The 21,006-nt window shown below is 42.0% G+C and overlaps 3 protein-coding genes and 1 pseudogene across 3 annotated transcripts; 2 read left to right on the top strand and 2 right to left on the bottom strand.

The window, feature by feature from the left end:
• Nucleotides 1-435: 435 nt before the first annotated feature.
• LOC136426673 (uncharacterized oxidoreductase YrpG-like) lies at nt 436-5,069 on the top strand (annotated as a pseudogene).
• A 2,745-nt stretch (nt 5,070-7,814) lies between these two features.
• LOC136426671 (RIIa domain-containing protein 1-like) lies at nt 7,815-10,781 on the bottom strand. The gene is made up of 4 exons (XM_066415434.1): nt 10,647-10,781; nt 9,732-9,808; nt 9,306-9,352; nt 7,815-8,917 (listed from the first exon to the last, which is right to left on the bottom strand). Exons 1-4 carry the CDS (start codon nt 10,773-10,775, stop codon nt 8,817-8,819), a joined length of 354 nt encoding a protein of 117 aa, XP_066271531.1. The 5' UTR covers nt 10,776-10,781; the 3' UTR covers nt 7,815-8,816.
• A 2,735-nt stretch (nt 10,782-13,516) lies between these two features.
• LOC136426652 (proton-coupled folate transporter-like) lies at nt 13,517-16,722 on the bottom strand. Its single transcript, XM_066415373.1, has 5 exons — nt 16,680-16,722; nt 15,200-16,396; nt 14,799-14,882; nt 14,216-14,372; nt 13,517-13,976 (listed from the first exon to the last, which is right to left on the bottom strand). The coding sequence occupies exons 2-5, from the start codon at nt 16,359-16,361 to the stop codon at nt 13,913-13,915; spliced, it is 1,467 nt and encodes a 488-aa protein (XP_066271470.1). The 5' UTR covers nt 16,362-16,396; nt 16,680-16,722; the 3' UTR covers nt 13,517-13,912.
• A 516-nt stretch (nt 16,723-17,238) lies between these two features.
• On the top strand, nt 17,239-20,171 carry LOC136426662 (alpha-2,8-sialyltransferase 8B-like). Its single transcript, XM_066415395.1, has 4 exons — nt 17,239-17,527; nt 18,466-18,712; nt 18,902-19,441; nt 19,728-20,171. The coding sequence occupies exons 2-4, from the start codon at nt 18,480-18,482 to the stop codon at nt 19,993-19,995; spliced, it is 1,041 nt and encodes a 346-aa protein (XP_066271492.1). The 5' UTR covers nt 17,239-17,527; nt 18,466-18,479; the 3' UTR covers nt 19,996-20,171.
• The last annotated feature ends 835 nt before the right edge of the window (nt 20,172-21,006 follow it).

The following is a 21,006-nucleotide window of genomic DNA, read 5'->3' as shown; positions in this document are numbered from 1 at the left end:
AAAATCGAGCATGACCTTCATTTTGTCAAGACCTACTCACATGCGAACTATCATAACATTAGCTGTTTCCTTTGTGTTATTCACACGCGCCCAGAAATCGACCAGGAATGACAAGTTGAAGTTAGCCGGACAAGTGCCTCAACGAGTACCGGTGCCCGGCCCTTTGAGTAAAAATATAGCGTGAGTGGTTAACAATACTAGCATTGCATGCGATTCCAACGCCATAATAGGAGTCAGATACTGGTAGTGAGGGTGACAAACTGACAAGTGTGAGGTAGATTTTTAGAATACTGTAATCCTGCCGTTGGAATACCCCATTAATGATTGATTTGAGATCCGTGACCTGTGTGCTTTTGCCCCTGGTGTTAGAAGACAATGCTCCGGTGATCACGGGTATTGACGTAGCGCCCGCCGGGTCCAAGTACAACTTCAAAGGTCCAAAGGCATTGCAAATAAGCTAGCTCTGCAGGAAAGTATAGCCGTACCTACCAGTAGTCAAGATGGCCGACACGACTGAGTACCGATTCCTGGGCGGCAGCGGTTTGAAGGTGTCCAGCATCTGCCTGGGCGCCATGACGTTTGTTTGGAGAATGGGTGAGCGCGGGGATCACGGTGGACCATACTGTGTTCGTGTCTCTGTGTTTGTTTGTGTCGCTGTGTTTGTAGGAGGGGGGCTTCTAAACTATACCTAGTCATACCTTCGCAAAGTTCCTCTGCGATCATATCAGCCTTCAGAACTGATCGAGCAGATATACATATATCTACAAAAACCTACCGTAAACCCGTTGATAATAGGAACTCTCCCCGCGCTATTTTTAGTGTGTAGTTGCTTGGTCCCTAAAGTTTGAGGATACGTGCGAAAATAAACCGAACGTGTTGATGAAGACATGGACTGTGTTGGTTATGTTAGGCGCTTTTTTCCGGCCAGTGCGACGAGGCGGCCTCTCACGCCATCTTGGATCGCTACGTGGAGCTGGGAGGAAACTTCATCGATACAGCAGACGTTTATGCAGGAGGCAAGTCTGAAGAAATCGTAGGGACCTGGTTGGCAAAGTAAGTATCTTTTTATGAAAAGTTTGATTTTGTAGTACTGTTTGATGACAGAAGAAGAACGCTTAGCCAAAAAAAATGAATAAAAAACATTTCATCAAAAATGATAACAAGGGCAGTCCGACAGGTCTGTCCAAACAAACTTAGGAGTATCGGGGGATACGTTGAACATGATCATTAATATTCCAAATCGTCCAGGGTTCACAGGATAATATATGAGACCGAGTGTTCCTTGAAGTTGTCGGAAAGATCACTTGTTGGGAGAATACGTTAAATATTCCAGGCAGGAGAGAGAGAAGCTTGTTGTGGCCACCAAGGTCAGGTCCACCACCGGCAAGGGCATCAACCGCGTGGGGCTCAGCCGCCATCACATCATGCAGTCCATAGACGACAGTCTGCGCAGGCTCCGTACGGACTATGTGGACCTGTACCAGGTGGGTAGACTTGTTCGTCTTCATTCCACTCCAGTGTTTTTAAAACAGCACAGTTGTTTGCTTCATAATTGTACACTATATGACAGGCAGTACTTTTCTAGCAAGGTCCAATCATATGGCTGCCAGTTGGTCACCGAACGTCATGACGGCCGAGTTGTGGTTTATTTTAAAATATCCCTGGTCGTATGTAAATGTCATGAACTCAAACCTCTATTAAACCTCCTTGCTCAAACCAAGCGCATTTGAGTCGTCGCTTCGACTTTGTTCCATACATCTGTATCTAATAGTGTGGTCGCGCGCTACGGGAGGAACAGATCCCGACGAAGGTGAGATTTATCGAGTCAAGCCAACATTTCACACCAAAAGGAAACTCTCGCGTACAAAAATGGAGGGAAAAATGACCAAGTCCACGCTTGTCCTGGGTGACGATCTTGTGACGCATTGTGAGGCCCCAAGTCACCGACTGTCGGCGTGAGAACACATTGAACTGATTTTCCGGCAAAGTCACATAACAACGGATTCAGCGCTGATTAGAATAATGATGTGAATTGTGCGCTTTAACGGACTTGTGTGCTCAATTATTCACTAGTTACAAAATGCGCTATGCTCAAAGTTGATGCTACATATACATGTATAGGGACTGTATGTGATGCAGTTAGTGTAAATTACACACCATACCATCGGTCAATCGGCTTCTTTTGGCTTATATCATCTGTGACATCTTCATGTAATCACATGTATGCAGACCCCCTGAAACCACACCCCCCTCCCAATGCAGGCCCTCATATCTGTCAAACGACCATCCTATTCTAGCTCCGAAATCGAAAACGACCAGTTTGACATTAGGCACCGAATGATTGCATATGATGCTCCTGTAAATACCCCCCGGAGCTCCATGGTTTCAAACGGTAGAGCTGTTGGTTATGACGTATTTATTTACAAACCCATCGTGTGTGTCACCATTCTAGATCCACCTCTGGGATAAGGCTGTCCCCATCGAAGAGACCCTGTCAGCTCTGAATGATCTGGTGCGCGCAGGGAAGGTGCGTTACCTGGGCGCCAGTAACGTCACCGGCTGGCAGCTGCAGAAGATTGTTGATCTCAGCAAGTCCATGGGGCTCAACAAGTGGATCTCTCTTCAGGTATGGCTTTTTTTACAGTGTGCACTGTGCAGTCTCCATATCATGTTGCAATACTGTCAATAGAGAAGACATTACATCTGTAACATGTAATCATAAATTGTCTTAACCTCATTAACATATCTATCTTTAGTCACTGACGAAAGACAGCGGATGCTGTCTGAAACGTCTGACTGTTTGAAAATTTATCTAGTTGCTTGAGTAGCTATTTTTGGCGTACATCTGTAAGGTGTTTATCAGTCGGCACTAGCACCAAAGCTGCAACATCTAATGGAGAAAATTGCAATTCATTGCCACTATTTGGAAATTGTCACAAAATTTTCTACATTTCAAAAGTACCGTCGGAACAATTTCAGGCGAATTACAACCTGCTGTCCCGCGGGATAGAGTGGGAGCTGACTGACGTCTGCAGGGAGGAGGGCATCGGTATCATCCCGTGGAGCCCGCTCACAGGGTGCGGTAATGTTTCATCGTTTAGTTAATTGTTTATCTTACCGATTGGTTATTTCATCTTGAATTTCATCAGTTGGCGAATTCGGATGACACCTGCCAACTGCACCCATCTTTTATCGCTATACATTTTATCTTTAATCAGAGGTCTGCTGACTGGGAAGTACAAAAGAGAAGGTGACCCGCCCGAGAGAACCAGGATTTCGGACGGCATAAAGAAGGGAAAGGACGACGAGTTGTGCCCAGGTTTTGAGAGGATCAAGAAAGATGACAAGACCTGGAAGATCATTGATGTCACGAAGAACGCGGCTGAGGCTCATGGTAAGTTCTGTATCTGTATCTTTATAGACGGTATAACTGCCCTTCGGCGTAACACACCAGCTAACGATTACCCGCTAACGATTACCCACGAGTATCGTCTGCCATTGGTAGTGCGCAAAGGTTAGTGCAAAGTGTATCCTGCTGCTGACGAGGCGGATACCCCAAGTAAGTATTACAAGGAGTCATAATGAAACATGTCGTCATTGGCATGGGAGTTATACTGTGTCTTTATCCCTTTCATGTAAGACCCCGGCGCAGGTTGCAATCCGCTGGCTGCTACAGAAGGACGCGGTGTCGTCTGTCATCATTGGCGCGAAAACCGTGCAGCAGCTGGAGGACAACATGGGCGCCTCCGCTGGCTGGGAGCTCACCGAGGAACAGGTAAGGGAGTCATCGATGCTAACACTCTCCAATACGAAAGCGACACCACGCAAGAGCCGAGCGGATGGTTTCGCTGTGTCGCTATGGGCTTCTGTACTCCTAATGTTGTTATTCTGAAGATAACTACTGCAAACCAGGTCAATGTGACAGTATATCATATGAAGTATTCCATCGCAGGTCAAGTTTTATATGCCCTCCGGTTACTTGCAACTTCTAAAGCTGAACGATTACATGCCTTGAAGGATCTGCAGAAGTCTTTTCTAAGACATCAGTGATGACTACATTACATGACTTTACTCGCCAAGAAAAAACAAACTTGCATAGATCTTCTAATGACACATCTGCTAATGGGCACATCCCCTCATCGTCAAGGTGCTGATGAGCGTAGGCATGTAAGTACTAGTTGTTAAGAATTCGCTCAGACATGCATCAGTAGGAAAGACTAGAAACGTTAATTTTTACCATGTTACTCTTCGTGTCCCAGATGGCAGAGCTCGACACTGTCAGTCAGATGGATCCAACCTACCCGTACAACATGATCGCCAGGTTTAACAGCGACAGGGTGCGGAAGAACATGTGTCAGTAAACCACATGGCACCACCAAGGGTACGACTTGGTATGGCTCCATGGTAACGCCTTCCAACATCTTTTGTCAACATTATCTGCTACACAAGTATATAACTGTGTGGACATACTCTCTTTAAATATGCATGCTACTTCCTTAGCCTTAGCTGATGTACACGAAACCAAATGATGAACACTACAGCTTGGATGAATGAGACTTCACTCTAGTTTCTTGACCTTTATAGGATATAAAACATCTTCCTACTTGTTGAGTGATGCATACTTTATCTACGGTAGGCTGTTGTGAGCTATTTCCGTTTATTATGATGTCATCTTTCAGTTGTCGATGGATGAATTAAGATCAAAGAAACTTCTATACAAGCAACACACCAATACTTTACAAACTTCAATACAAGCAACACACCAATCTCACATTATTGCTTTTAATTATCAGGACTAATACAGACACACTTGAACTTTTCCCTGCATTTGAAATAAGTAATCTTGAAGCAAATGAGGCATACATGACAGTCATCACCGGATCACCCTCTGTTAGTTCAATGGCAAGTTTGTAGCTTGACACCTCTTGTTTTCCATACTCTGTTAAACGCCCCTCCAAGGGGGTAATAGGAAGAATATGGCCTCCTTGACTCTTCCAGTCACTTTTGAATATCAAATGAATGAATGGAATAAACCACCGGACCGCTGGTCATGATAGGATCATCTCATACATTTTTGTTCAATATGTACTTCTTTTTCGTCTATAAGTATACACTATATCACCACTCTTCACCATCTGCGTCTTTATTCCTATATCACATCTCAACTGTTTAACCTCTCCCTTGCTGTGACCGCATCCATGTTTCTAACTTTATATTGATTACAGCAGAAGTCAGGAGTGAGTTGATTAATCTACAAAACTCCCATTGACCGTACTGCCTTATTCTCTACATTCCACATATTGAACTTTTTACCAAGCATTCAGTCAAGATCTCTTATGCCTGTACAAGGTCAGGTTGTCCGTAACTTTGGTTCTTTACATCTCTACTTTGATTGATATTGATACAGTTATGTTATACCGGGTAGCACATTATTTGTTATTGAATAGTGCTCCTGTCATCAACACATTTCCACTAGAGACATTTGATAACTTCTCTCAAGACCTCCCATCTGAACTTAAACTTCCCTCCATTCGATCACAAATACATTAGTTTAACATGACTGTATGGTGTTTAGTGAAAGCACTACCATTTCATACATCTGTTTAGCCTCCAAAATCACAGATTTTAGAAACAGGCACTTGGTGGTACAGGGTACAAACAGAAAGTAAATTTGGTACTGCGTATTACACATGACTCAATACCATGTGTTCATTATTGTACGATATTCACCAACAGATGTACAAGACTCATTAGCACATTCCCTGAACCCTTGCAACATCTACATTGCAATAAAAACTTTCAAACATGTTTAGTGTATACACTACTACAACACCGTTAATGTGCTACTCCATAAATGTTTTACGTCTTCAGATATTGCATTGTCAAAGGAGAATGCTTAAAAATTAATTTTTCAAATCATGATATTTACACAGAAATATCCAGTAGCTACCATACAAAACAACCAATAACCTTACATGTAAAGTTAGCATTGCACAAACTCTTTTTTGCTATCTCTAGTTTAAAAAACCCTCTATACTTCAGTAATACAGTAATAGTCATCACAGTGGGAACTGGGCCAGTAATTTGCCATTTGAAATGTCCTTTTCTCACAGACCCAGCAATGCCATAGCTTTTACCTCCTTTCAGCATTGCAATCTAATGAGTAACAAGCCTACAAAAATCTTAGCTTTTTCTAATCTTTGGTCAAACTTCACATAGGCCTAACTGATCCAGCACAGTAAGTCATTGCATTCTAGTGGTGGCTCTGTCAATGCACCAACAAATCAGAAGGGGCGTTTTCTTTGCTTTTAGTGTAACATTAAAGAGCTTACTACTAGTGACCGATCAGCATGAAGATTGGGGCTTGAACCAACCGAAAACAAGAAGCAGCCTCCTTAACATGGCAAGCCAGTAGACCCCAGCAGCCATCAGAAAACTGGTATCAATCATAAATCAACACATGATAAACCAGCGAGCACAGGCTATATCAAGCATAGGCTCCCAGCACTCAGATGGTTTTGGCTTGTAGCAAGTTAGCAACTAATCAGATTTACAGTTGAGGCTTGTAGTGGCCAATCAGCACCAAGGACAGTGCTATGGCAAATAATGTAGTCACAAGAAAAGGATTTTTGTAGTCCAAAAGATGCACAAGGACCACAGAGACAGTCATTGGCTCTGAAGCTTCATGGAGAACCTGCTAAACTAGGAAGAACAGACAGGTACTGTGATAAAACGTTCTTGTCCTGACAGCAAGGCTGTGTGCTTTTTGAGGGGGCCTAGCCTAACCCTTCAGATGTTCACAGATTTTCCTATCTCTATGCATGTTCATAACCACAGTACAAAATGCACACTTCCCCAAACACAAGTTCTTTTCCAGACCTCTCTGGAGTACACCCTGAGAAGCTAATGGTGCAGTCAAAACACATTACTGTGTGACGCACTTCAAGAAAACCAGACACAATGTTAAAGGAAGATTATGTAGTTTGCCTGTGAAAACAACATCTGTGTCTGTGCTTTGTTATCCCTTCATTGACAGCCTCAGATGACATTTCTACTTAAAAAAAAGTAAAAACATCCACACTTAATTTGTTGACTATTGCACAATATGTTAATGTAATAATGGAAGAGGAGGGTAAAAGACCAAGTTGCGCTGTTCCCAGCAAAATAATGGCAAACATAACTTCCCATATACAGTACCATACATACTGTATAATATTACCAGATGCTCAGATCTCTATCATGTAACATTACAAAGTACAGTGAGCAGGGTATATACAAACAATTCTTGTCAAAAGTCGACAATTCTGACATCTCTGAACGGTGTATCTTTGCTAAAAATATCTACTTAATTTTGGAAACCCTTCTTCCAATGCACTACTTCCAATTTAAGATTAAAAAATCAACCCAATCTACCTCTACTTTCCTGTTGTTATTTATCCTAGATAAAAACTGTCCAGTTATTTTCATGCATGTCTAAAAATAGCTCCCACTTAACAAAAGTAATGAAAGCAAACTACACTTCAAGCAATTACTGGATAAAATGTTCCCTTTTCACAATGTAAAAAACAATCCTACTTCTTTTGTAGCATTTACAGACTACATATGCTGCAAGGCCAATTAAAATTAAACAGCAGTTTCTTAGTTCCCAATCCTTAGTTTACTTCTGGTCTCCCATTTCATCCCACTGTCTTCATATTTGGCTACAAGTCTGGGTGGTTTCCATCTTTTCTGTGGTGGGCCTCCTTTTGTGTGTGCGTGTGCTATTGAATTTGAGAAATCAGTTGCAGGAAGTTAAGAAAATCAAACAGGATTGATTCACGTAGTTGGTGAAATTTACTGCTCTCGTTGTAACACAATTACACATGGTTGAAACACAATTACATCTGTATTCAGTTTAGTTACAATTATATATACATTTGAAAACAGTCCAAGAAATGTATGAAGTTTTCGTTAAGAAACATAGACTTTCCCTTCACCAACTAAAATCATTAACTCCTAAGTTCTTGAAAGCCTTCAATTTAGACTCCATTCTCTGCAATGAAGGTTACTTTTAGTGCTAAAATGTACAGAATACATAGCCTGGGTGCCATCTGTGAGCCCAGTAAACTAAATAAAATGGCTACAGAATACATGTAGGTACATGAGAAAATATACCTCCAGCTTTGCATCTTTCAGTGGGTTGATATGGCTTTGCTTAGTGATACTTCCTCATTCTCCAGTAGATATTGGAGAGGAATAAAGCAAATGTTTTCTGGCTGTCCATTTCCATACTTGGTAAGCCATATGGAATATGTCAGAATGTTGAACAGAAAAATAGATGTGAGACTCAATATCATAAGTATAGCACTTCTATCTGCCCAGCATATATCTGACAGATTACTATTAACAATTGAGATTTCGAATTCTCATGACTTGTGTAACATGGACTGCACGAGGTTCACTCCAAACAAACAACATTTCAAAAGTTACAAAAACACATGTCATGGTATGTACAATTACTGGAATGTGTTAAAGGTTCCTGATTGAGAACAAGCAATAAAAAAAATGAGTCCCCTTGCCCACTGGCAAACAAAGTTCCCAACTTTTAGAAATACCAAATTCTCCTAAAAGATAATGCTTACAGATAGCAAAACTTAGCATTTTCTGTAGACTATCTTTGGACTAGTTACTATCGTACATGTGGTTAAGTAAATACTTACTCACAGACACTAAATATGTACACATTTTAGATGAAATAGAATAAGACAGTAGGCACGAAACAACCAAGATGGCATTGCTATGTACCAAGTCCAGAAGTAGCATCATGACACTGCATTTCACAATCTCTTCTTAGCCTGTGCTGCTATCCTATTCTTCTCCTCTTGTGCCGCAACTTCTTTCCTGACTTGGTCAGGCAACTCTGGGTTCCTGAAGTATTCTGAAACAAAATAAGAAAAAAAGGGATGGTTATTCTCTATTCATCCTGTTACCAAGTGAATACTTACTGTAATTCTTGGATTTACAGTGTGTGTTGTGTGTTTAACTTAACTTAAACCAACTGGAAGGCACAGTATAAAGTCAATTCTTTACCTTCAAAATGGCATATACCCGGTATAACAGTATCTAACATACAGTATCTCACATTCTCACTACAGGATGATCTACATAAAATAGCTGTCGAGCAATGGATCATAATACACTCAAGAAAAACTGTGGTATGAAACCATCAGGTTGCAGGAGCTGAATTATATGAACGTTCTGACAAATCAATGCATGATAGGGCATCATCTATAAAGTCAAACAATGGCTGCAAGAAATCTACTCACCTGCAGCAAACTCCCTGATATTTTCTGGTTTCTTTGCTAAAACATCACTGTGGAAAATGAAAACAAATTGTCATTATCAGTGTTTTACAATGCACAATTCAGAAACTTCAAAGTGATATCAAATTGTGACAACGTAGTATAATGTAACCTTACTAATATTGATTTACCTGCCCAAGCTGTCATATTTGAAATACTCTACCAAATTACCAATAAACCAATGATTTGTACCACTACATATCAAGGTGACCATTCAGTGATTCAAGAAAACCACTGAGTCACAGCAATGAATAGCTTGAGTATGAACTATGATCTACCTTGCAGAGCCTGAAAGGCTATGCAATGAACATTACTGATTACAACACAAAGATACAACAGCCACAAGACAAAGAAAGACAAGATAGACAACATGTTTTTGTCAGTTCGTACCCGAGGAAGCCAGACACCATACAGGAGACTTCAGGATGCTCCCTGAGATAACGCTCATTCCCTAACCTGGTCTGCACCTGCAGGGCAAGAAAGAGACATTTTCATTCAACAACCATCAACATCTGTTACACTGGATATCAATAGCTTCCATCAGGCCCTCCTACGGGTGTATGGATCATAGCATTCGGCAGAAGAAGGAATAATTAGTCAGTAGAGTCAGTCCACGGTGAAGATCACATTTCGCCCGCGTAGGAGCCTGCAAATAAAACCCTGGCAAATATTTCCCCATAGCCGACGTAGTTAGTGTGGTAGAGACTAGGATATCAATGGCATGAGGGATTGTAGCATGCCACTATTCACAATTTCATTTACACATATCATATGTTGGGTCATAAAACCTGCTTGGTTGAAAGTTGTATTTTCATTTGTATCTATTAGCAATGAAACAATTCATTACACTATAATACAATGCTAAACTTTCTTCCAACACTAACACCAATTCATTACACTGGTGACGTCGGCCAAGGTAGCTCTCGCTGGCAACAGCTGACCCACAAAAATACAGACGAACGTACAACTACTAGAAGAATGGATATTCTATAGGGGGCCAGGACCAACACGGAGTCACTCATACAACAAGTGACTCAACAACAACAACAACAACAACAAGTCATACACTTAAAATGGTTGTTTCTCCCCTTAAGAAAAGATCCCCGCACAAAGTACACAGTAAAGAGAGGGGCATCGGATAATATAGTGGAGTTTGTCTTGAGAATTAGGTAGTAGTAGAAGGGGGGGGGGGCAAAATGCATGATGGAATCTGATTTATAGCACAAGTTCTAGACAGAAGATGGTCGGTACACATGGCCTCTCTGTGACACCTCACTCGCCACAGAGCTTTATAAGATCCCCTACCTTAAACTGGTTGAGCTTGGCCTGTTGTTCCTCGCTGAGGGCGCCTCGATCGAACGGTTCCATCCCCTGAGGAGGGTCCCGCTGCGGTTTCGCCACACCTTCCGCCATCTTTGTTTTTCTCAACAACATCCAAACGCAAATAAAGGTCTAGCTAAGCTATCATAACAGACTAAAATGTCTATTTGTCACCTTAGAAATCATGCAAATAATACAATGATTAGAAACCACGCCTAGCAACTGTTATGTAATGAGAACAAAATGTTTAAAGTGAATTTGAAACCGATTCCGTTTTGCAGCGGTGTACCTATGGTTTCAATGTACGCGCAAACAATAAAGGTAACCAAGGTAGCAGCCAGGTGAGGTAGGAGGCCGGGTCACCTGGATATTGTACTCACCTGGTGTACACAGGCATGAGGAAACGATTGAGACAGTCTCATGGTCCTATAAAATGAGACCGATGCTTCTCTAGTCGACGAGGGACGACAAATTCGTTGATATTCATACAGAACACATCACTGGCCGTGCTCCCGCACACTTTCAAAGAAATATAAAAGAGCGGAGATTAAGTCATCTCGTTGTGACTTTTTGGCGACGCCTCAGGGGCGAGCCAAATTTTTACTTTATTGTGTGCAGATTGCAAGAATTCTAGGAATTGTACAGGCATGTGAAAGTCCATGGGACGATAACTCAAGAATGCCTGGATGTATTGTCTTCATATTTTGTAGGTAGGTAGGTCTGTGGGAGACCTTGTAATGATTGGATTTTGGGCCCACTAGCGACTTTCTATGGTACTGCAGGGGAACTTTCACTTTTCAAATCTCGTCTTCTGAACATGCTATAGTCATGATTTTTAAGTAGTGGATAGCTCTTTGTTAGCAAAATATGTCCTGTAGATGTGGACCCCCTAGCGGCTTTTTTTGGAACTGCAGGAGCTGATTTTGACTCAAACTTTGAAAGACAATAACGCAAGAAGGGGATGACGGATCATCATAATTTTTGGTGTGTAGATAGCTTAAGTGATAATTTACATAATCATATGCCAATTATGCAAATCAATATCTGATTTGCATAATTAATGAGGACAGTTAATTAATCAGCTGCATTCTATTATAGGACTCTCAAACACATGACATACTAGTATGTAACTGAGAAAGAGATAAATATCGATAGATATCAATTATGCAAATTGATACTTAATTTGCATAATCAATGACAAATACTATAAATCCATAGTGGTAAATGATGGGGATTTCATTTTTGCACCATTTGGAAGTTAAGTAAATGTGGCCACTATTAGACACAAATCTTGCATAGAGGGCCTCATTTACATAATTTATGAGGAAATGGTACGATATCTTTTTTTGTGAAAACAAGATTTTCATACATTGGACAACATGTGTTATTTTGGTAGAGAAGATGATCGACTGATATGATTTATGCAATTTATTATGCGAGGTCCTTATTTGCATGTGGGCTAAAAACGAAAACGTTAACAGAGACCACCGTCGCCATGGCAACATCTTTTTATGTTGCCCATCTTGTTCTTTTTTCGAAGGAAACATTAACTGTTGTTCCTTACATGCTCGCATCATTTCACGAAGTTGCGAAGTAGTAAGATCCCTGTCACTAATCATTGTTATGATGTCAAACACACACCTATTTGTTTACCGGGTACATTGACGTGCAATACAAGAGGAGCGACAAAAGAGAAAAAATCAACGGAAGCTAGCTTCAGTACAATTTATATTCCAAAGGAAAGCGTGTGCAGCACTTGCATTCAACTTTACAAACTTTGATACGTAGCCTATTTGCGGAAGACATTTGAACTTCCTTATTTGCTTTAAGCGACTTTCATATTTTAGATATGTCCTCTGTTGACCTTTGAGTCTTTGACACTGCTATCACCGGACGCCTTCACATGACAGTGTAGAAATCTGGATGAATTGGAAAAAAGGAAACGTTATTATGAGAATTGTCCCACGTCAATCCGTTCATACACTGACGCCCTTACTTCATCCATGTTTAAAACTTACTACTTTTTTTTACCAGTCATTTACTTTGGTACATTTCCATCATGATTTTATTAAAGTTTCGTTCCAATGACAGCTGCAAGGTACGGCATTATTTGTCCTTCTGACGTTTAGTTTCTTATGACCATTCGGGTTTACATATAAGTGTGTAAAGAGGTATCCATTCGTACTTACATGTACACGTGATGTTTACGCACTTCAGGCATCCGTAAATGATTTCATCAGGTTGGAGAATCGCTGGACTAACAAGGTTCATTATTCACAACCGTCGGCTGGCTGTGATCGTATGTCTTCGTTTTGAATAAAAAAAACTTTGTTATCTGACTTCACGCATGTTTTTTTTCCTTTGACCTTTGATCGTTCACATTACAAGAAACGAACAGACTGGTTAGGTGGCATTCCGAGCAGAAGTGACTCCGTGACGGACCAGCACTGCAAGCTAAGATACCTAACGCTGTCATCTATCTTATCTTACAGGTGGGAACATATCTACTGTGCCAATTCTAGATCTTTGAGGAAGCTTTCTTCTGTCGCAATGAACAATGTTTAAAAAGATATCATTTCGACGTCTTCGATGATTAGTGGGAAGGTTTCAGGCAGGCCCTCTGGTGGCTACATAGACACTTTAAGACAATGACGTTTTAGGAGGTTATAACTTTGAACTACATCTGATGATGGTTCCCCTTTAACGTCACAGTACCTATTGGTCATTGTCGTTCACTTTGTCACACAGATAGGACGATATTTACGGTAAACATTTTAGATATTTTAACAAGGTGTCTTCTGTCGCTGTGAACATGGTTGGGTAAGCAATGGACGTGACCAGATTGTCAACTGCAGTCGGTGCACCTTGTATGTTTATTCAGCTGAACCGAACATAAGCTTATACATGTACCCCTTTTCGCTAGGTCGACGGCCGTTGAGCCACCGTTTAACGACTTAAAAGAAGGCTCATTGAACTCATGGATGGCCATGAGCTGAATGACCACTATGGTCGCCATGAACCAAGTGACTGTTTTGAATTGGCTTTGAACTAAAACGAAATTATATAATTAAGGAACCGTGGGAAACTGTGTGCTTTGACCCTATCTGGGTTAATGAGGCTATTGTTGTCTCCTTTATCAAGTTGAGGGCAACAAGTTACACACATGTCTGTATTTGTCGCTAGGGGGCAAACGCTGAACCCTAGTTTGTTTCGAGAGATACGATTTTCATTTAATTTCTTCAGCTATGTCCTCAGTTGATCTTTGCCTCGTTGACACTGGCCTCGCCGGACGCCCTCACATGACAATGTAGGAATCTAGATGAAATACAAATAAGGAAACGTCATTATGACAATTGTCCAATCCGTTTATACCCGGACTTTGTTACTTCAACCATGGCCATGAAAGTTAAAAGCTTTTTTCTTTCTTAAATTTCCCTCCAATGAAAACTGCCTGGTATGACAGTAAGAATGCCACCGAATAATGCAACGCGGAGAAATGCTATCACTTAGATTAATATGTATGGTGCGAAAAAAATACATATAGATATACTTACGCGACCATGGCGGCAACCAAGACGTCCACCGCGGCGGCTAGGAGGAAGCCGAACCCCGGGAACCAGTGCAGGGTGGCCCGGTACACGGACAGGAACACTACCGACTGGAGCAGGATGAGGAAACCTGCCACACTAGAACTCAACGCGAATATCAACCCTGGAAACAGAGATTAACTTGTTTTGATATGCTTATGCGTATTATGCGAAACAGAGATGGGATTAAGTTGTTTGCATAAACTTATGCGTAATAGATGTACAGATGAACTGAGGTTTACACTTTTTGTGCTTAACGGTAAGCTCATTCACTAAAACACAGGAGAGGCCGATACCGTAGAGATGAAAGGATTGATGAAATAGAGGCACATCCATTGCAGGACATGGCCTCCATTCAATTTTTTCCTTGGAACTTCTCTTCATGACTTCATCCATAGCATGCCAAATGAGAACGCTATAGTTTTAAGGGTGACCGCTAATCAGTCACTTTTCAACTCTTTTTGCATGCGCAGTTAGCAAAATATACCGATTGTAAACAGAATCGAGCAATCGATTCATGATGACAGGCAAATGATATATTGTCACGGACCTTGTTGATCCTGATCCACCAACAGTGACATCCGGGCTCTCAGTACAGATGTCTGCATCTTGTTCAGTATCATGGCACAAGGCACTGGAGAAAAGGGTGAAACGTAGCGGGCTGCGTATAAAGAAAATGTACTGTGCAACCGTGGACGCATATTCCTTTTAGCCACATCAAAATTTCTTTATAACAATTTGAAAGGACTTACAAATCGGTGACGTCTTCATATGAAAAGATAACGCGTTCTAAGTACATTTATTAACAACAGGTATCTCACGCTTGCACAGAGAAAAAAAGTCATCATTGATATCAAAACCTGCATGGTGTCTCGACCAATATAAATGTCTGCATAACGCTGTCAACAGACATGTATACTAAAACACGATCGGTTACAAGGGGCTACTCACCAAAATAGAGAATTATGTTTCTGTTAGGGAGATAGGGAGCAAATGCCATCAAGGAACATCCCAGTACATGAGAGGCCATCCCTATCTGTGCTATCCAATGGTCGTCCATCCAGCGCCTGAAAAGTCGAATTCCGACGACACTGAAGAAGGTGGTCCCCACATTTAGACTGGCATGGAACGTCCCAACGGCTGTGGGGTCCCAACAGAAGGGCGAGTCCATCATGTAGAGGGTGGAGATGACCGAAAATCCGCCTTGTGAAAACATGTCGAGGAGGTGACCAATATAGTAGCACCACAGTCTCCACCGCTTGTCGTCAGAGTCAGACCTTGCTTTGAACAAACCCCCAATTTTACGGAAATGGACACAGAAAGGCGGATTTTCTTCCTCATGGGGGTTATCGCGAACTAAGAAAGCGGAATAAAAGAAGCAGAGACCGAACAACCCCAGGGAGAGCCAGATCGGATTGGTAAAGGATCTTTGCCGATCAAGCCAGTACCCGGAGAGAAAGTACGCGGCACCTGCGCCTATCCCCTCGCACATGTACAGTACCGCGAGACGGTACGTGCGCTGGTGTGGGCAGGTCGTGTCGGCCATGTAGGCGTATATACCAACAATAGCAGAAAACGTGTAGCACAATGAGCCAGAGAGGACAACACCGGGAAGCAGAAATGCGTAAAATGGAAGATTGAGCGATATGAAAAGCAGATACACGGCGGCCTTCACCATGCCTGCGAAGACTGAAGGCACGATGGCGATCTTTCTCCGCCGGCTCCGATCGCTCAACACTCCGAGTAAAATGGAGGAGAGGCACACGGTCGAGTAGAGTGCCACATCGTGATATAGTGACATTCTGGCTGCCTGTGATTGTGCTAGTATCTGATTCTCATGCTCCGGAGTTGTTGTGTTGTCGCACTTAGAGGCATTTGAATCAAATGAGAACGTCACATTATACCTCCTGCACTGGAAGTAGTAGAAGTATTGGTCATACACGTTATCCTGAAAGAATCCGGCGAGTAGAACAAGTATGGTGAGGGGCTCTACCGGGGCTCCCCGTCTGCCAGATCGGTTGTCATTACTGTCTCTCTCCAGTAGGGGGCGTGTTTCTGAGTACACGCCTGTGCTGTGATTTAATGTTTGTGTCTCGTCCTTTAGAGCCGCCATCGTCAATCAATATATAATGGATAAACGGAATGGTTCTGCAACGGAAAAGGGAAATGACAGGACGTTAAACAATGACAAGTTATTTCAGGACTCTCAACACATATACCCCATTCCGTCCTTGCGCCATATTGTTTCATATATGTACCTCAAACAACATTAACACCAATCCTAACGTGACCAAAGAAAGTGAATGTTCTACAAATCTAGGTAAGAAATAGCACTAGCTATAGATTCTTGCAATAGCCCAATGTTGAGCTCGTCATATGGTCATGTAACGTACAGTTGAACATGTATATATCCCAAACTTCATGAACATACGTTTAAGTAGCGAGCTCGAGTTGCTCAGGTCAGGTCAAGGTTGTGATGTCATGTGACGTGAGAGGGCTGGACTTTGAACGAGAGCTCTCTGTGAAGCTAATGATGCCCCCTGGCGATATCAACGGTTTATGCAGTAATCACCTCCGCTGAAGGGAAGTATTGTTGTGCCTGTCTGTCCTTCTATTTGTCTGTCTGTCTGTCTATCTGTTTGTCTTTCTGTGTTTCCGCAGTTCAGGAGTTATAGGGATTCGATACGTATGACATAAGAATGCAGGGTGGGCATAACATTACTGATTGCATATCAACTATGTAAATAGGTAGCTCATTTGCATAATGAATCATCATTAGCATAATGTATATTTATTCCTTAGTGGTAAATGACTAAGTGGTAAGCTAACTTAAGGTTACCATCTCCATACGTAGACGATATAGATTTGGGCATAATTTGCACGATCAGCGGAAAGACAGAGCAAGAAATTTATAAAAATATTTCATCAAAATACAAAAACGATATAGATTTGGAAGTAAATCTCATAATGAATAAGGAAAAACTCGCAATAAGACAATAACCCCCAAAATATTTCATGGAGGTATGAGATATTCAATTTCTTGTTGTAGCTGTTTTGTTTGTTTGTTATTGTAGCATTCATAGCTTGAGCGTGTCACCGCCTTGTTTATGTGTCAATTATTCAACAGATATTGCAATGATTAACCCACTTTCCTATATCACAAAAGAGGGGCGAGCCTGCTGTTCTCAGTACTCAGTGATCAGAACGTGTGGAAGTTTTAATATTATAAATGCCACATGGAGGGGCACTGACGGTTCACTCTTCGAGTGACATGCTAGAGTAAGTAGCCCTAGCTATTTTCCACGATTGGGAATAGGTACATTTGAGTATATACGTACGTACAATATTTGTATTGCCCATGATAGCTAACATGATAGCTAAGGTTCACATCGTATTGAGGAAGTATACGTAAAACGTGCTATAAGGGCCTGCCTGACAACGTTGCTGCTATTAGACCACAAAAAAACGCAGTGCTGGAAGTCACTGCTATGTTCTGCAGCTCCCATATGTTATATATTGTTTGTTATTCTGTCTGTAGATTTGTGTGTTGTACTTCCAGAGTCCACACTTCTAGCTGTTATATATCGTTCGGTTGCTCGGTACCGATCCTCACACTTGAATACGTCGTCATTTTGTTGTATATTTTCCATCCTAAATGTTGGAGTTCATAATATTCATTTATCATAAAAGAGACGTGCTGCGTCGGAATTGCATCAGAAGATATTGTCCACAGATAAAAAGGATCAAAGTATGAAAGGTCAATCCGGTTGTGCTTTTAGATACCACGACAGTTTTGAGGGCAGAAACGTGTATTGTGACCAGACGAGAACTAAATGTAAAACATAACGCTAGGGTAATGTACTGATTGGTAGTGCCTCGGTGGCACGTTATTAAATACCACACATTTTTAGCCTTCAATCCGATCTTTTATAAAGAGCTGTGGGCTCAACCCTTCTCTAGTTAAGAGTGAACGTTAATCATTAACGTTTTCATTTAGTGCATTGTCTCAAGGTTATTCACCATACAACCTCCTTGGTTGTCTGAGGTCACGTACAATGCAGGGTTGCATTATTGTAGTACAGGGTCGGTCGCAGGACGCAGGGGTTGTTATCGTTCCCTAGTAACCTTTAACTTTTTTTTCACAAAATTGATTGAAACCAGATATGTTAACAAGATGCAGGGCTCACACGCGATACGACGTTTTTGTTTCCTCTCAGACTGCTGAATAGTAATGATCACGAACAGAGAATTCACCCTGTGTCTGGCGTTAGGTGTCACGACCATGCTACTGGTGGTCAGTCTGTTCGACAGACGGACAAGTATGTTCCATCTCCCCACGATGGTGGCTCACAGGCACAGCCACACACACACAGGGTCTCCGACTGACAGGTTCGCGCTCTCTCATGAACAACCCACGGACGGGATTCTGGACCATTTCAACATGGAACGAATACACCAAATCCAGTAAGTTACAATTGTAAAGCACTTTATTGACACAGCAAAGTAAAGGGAGGGCCCCGGACTTTCCGAAATGTCTCCTACAACTATAGATGCACAAGTGTTAAGTAAATACAATGATTTTGACATATTTAACCAAGATTGCCAATCTTTGCCAGTATCATCCTTGTCTAAAGCAAAACTGTTCCCACACAGAAACATCACCCGAGAATATTTTGACCCAAAACGGAACATCATTAATTTCGAGGACATCGACATCTTTTTGAAGAAGTGCAACCCAGCAAAATTCACACTTCTAGAGTCTACAGAGGAGCCATGTGACGTCACGCACACGCGCGTCAAACACTACCGGACATGCGCAGTGGTAGGGAACGGGGGAATACTGCTGGACAGCGGCTGCGGTGCGGAGATAGACGCTCACGAGTTCGTCATTCGGAACAACCTCCCGCCAACTGTTCCGTACGCCAAGGATGTGGGGAGGAAGACTAACCTCACCACGATAAACCACGCGAAACTGTGGGCGGTCTGCACTGACTTAGGGCCAAAGAATAAGACCGCGAGAAGAGCTACCCTTACCCGTCTGAGCGAGTCGCCAGGGATGATATTCAGTTATTCCCTCTCCACTGTGGGCTCCCCTGGACAGAGTAAACTCAGGGCCATAGATCGAGTCATCAGAGAGAACAAAATCCCCGTCACAACAGCGTTTTCGCACCAGTCTGCAATGGGCAACAAAGCGTAAGTCGTTTAAAAGAATGGACTGCATTTTGCACATGTGTTAGGATGGATATTGCCACTAATTCATGGCCAGTTATTATTTTCCAAGATGCGCATAGTGTTTGCCGGATGGTATAACTCGAGAAGTTGTGGATGGATCCTTATGATATTTAATTTGGTAGGTGGGTTGGGGTCAGGAAAACGAAGGTAAAGTTCATTAGCTCTCTAGTGTACTACAGCTGAACATCTGGCTTTTATATCCTTTCAACTGCAATTGCTGACTATTCTTCACGTCATTCTCTTCCAGTTTGTACAGCAAACTTGCTGGGAAACGTTGGAGAGTCCCGTCAACCGGCCTGAACACCTTCGCCCTGGCCTCGACGTTCTGTGACCGGATCTCCATGTACGGCTACTACCCCCTGCCCACCTACAACAACAGGACCGTCTCATACCACTACTATGATCAGGGAGGCTACGGTCGCTGGCACAAGATGGAGCAAGAGTTCGCCATGTTTCAGGACTTCCATAATCAAGGAGTCATCAGACACGTTATAGGCAAGTGTCATTCTGACTGAAGGAGGGCAACAATGCGTTCAATGATATGTAGAAGTCCGCGGTACCGAAAGCACATTCTCCTTCACCCCGACCAATCGAATTACGTGAATCGCATTGAAACTCAGATTCGTATCAGCCATTTCCGACAAATTCCTTTCTAAGTTGCGTTAACGACTACATCTGACAAAATAGACTAGCCAGTGAGACGCTGGAAGGTGTCAGCTTTCCAGAGATGTTTTCAGATTGGCAATTTTGGCACTTTGGAAGTAATAGCGATTTAACGTTTACACAAAAATAGTTTCTACTACGTTTCTTTAAACGTTAAATCGCGGCCACTTTCTTTTACTTCCAAAGTGCCAAAATTGCCAATCTGAAAACATCTCTGGAAAGCTGACACCTTCCAGCGTCTCACTGGCTAGTCTATTTTGTCAGATGTAGTCGTTAACGCAACTTAGAAAGGAATTTGTCGGAAATGGCTGATACGAATCTGAGTTTCAATGCGATTCACGTGATTCGATTGGTCGGGGTGTCCTTGTAGGAGAGCTGAATCCGCGTCGTAGAAACTAGGCCTGAGTTTCTACGACACAGATTCAGCTCTGCTTTAGGAGAATGCGAAAGCACAAACAGTTCCTTCATAAACTTTCTTTTAACTTTTTGCATCCAGAAGCATAGGTGTAAAGATGTGACATATTGGGCAAAATGTGTATAAAAGCACCAAGTGCGGCACACATGTAGGTCTACACTCTACAAAGACCCGGTAATGGCGCAAGGCACGGTAATAAAGTTTTCATTCATTCATTCATGTAGGTCTACATATTCCAAACAAATGTTATGCAAACAAACAAGTCTGGATATATATGGGCATCTTGATTTCTGCCCTAGCAACATTGTATACTTAAAGTTGTCGATATTCCACCTGCAAAAACACCTATCCGAGACCATTTCGTAGTCTTTGTTATCACCACTTCATTGTTCTCTATGTATGATGAAATTATGAAAAGAAGTTATCATCCATTGTGTTTTACTAGGTG

This window comes from Branchiostoma lanceolatum, chromosome 2 (assembly GCF_035083965.1).
Source record: "Branchiostoma lanceolatum isolate klBraLanc5 chromosome 2, klBraLanc5.hap2, whole genome shotgun sequence".
NCBI lineage: Eukaryota > Metazoa > Chordata > Leptocardii > Amphioxiformes > Branchiostomatidae > Branchiostoma > Branchiostoma lanceolatum.
Note: the sequence above shows the minus strand (reverse complement) of the source record. Positions and strands in the feature narration are given on the sequence as shown.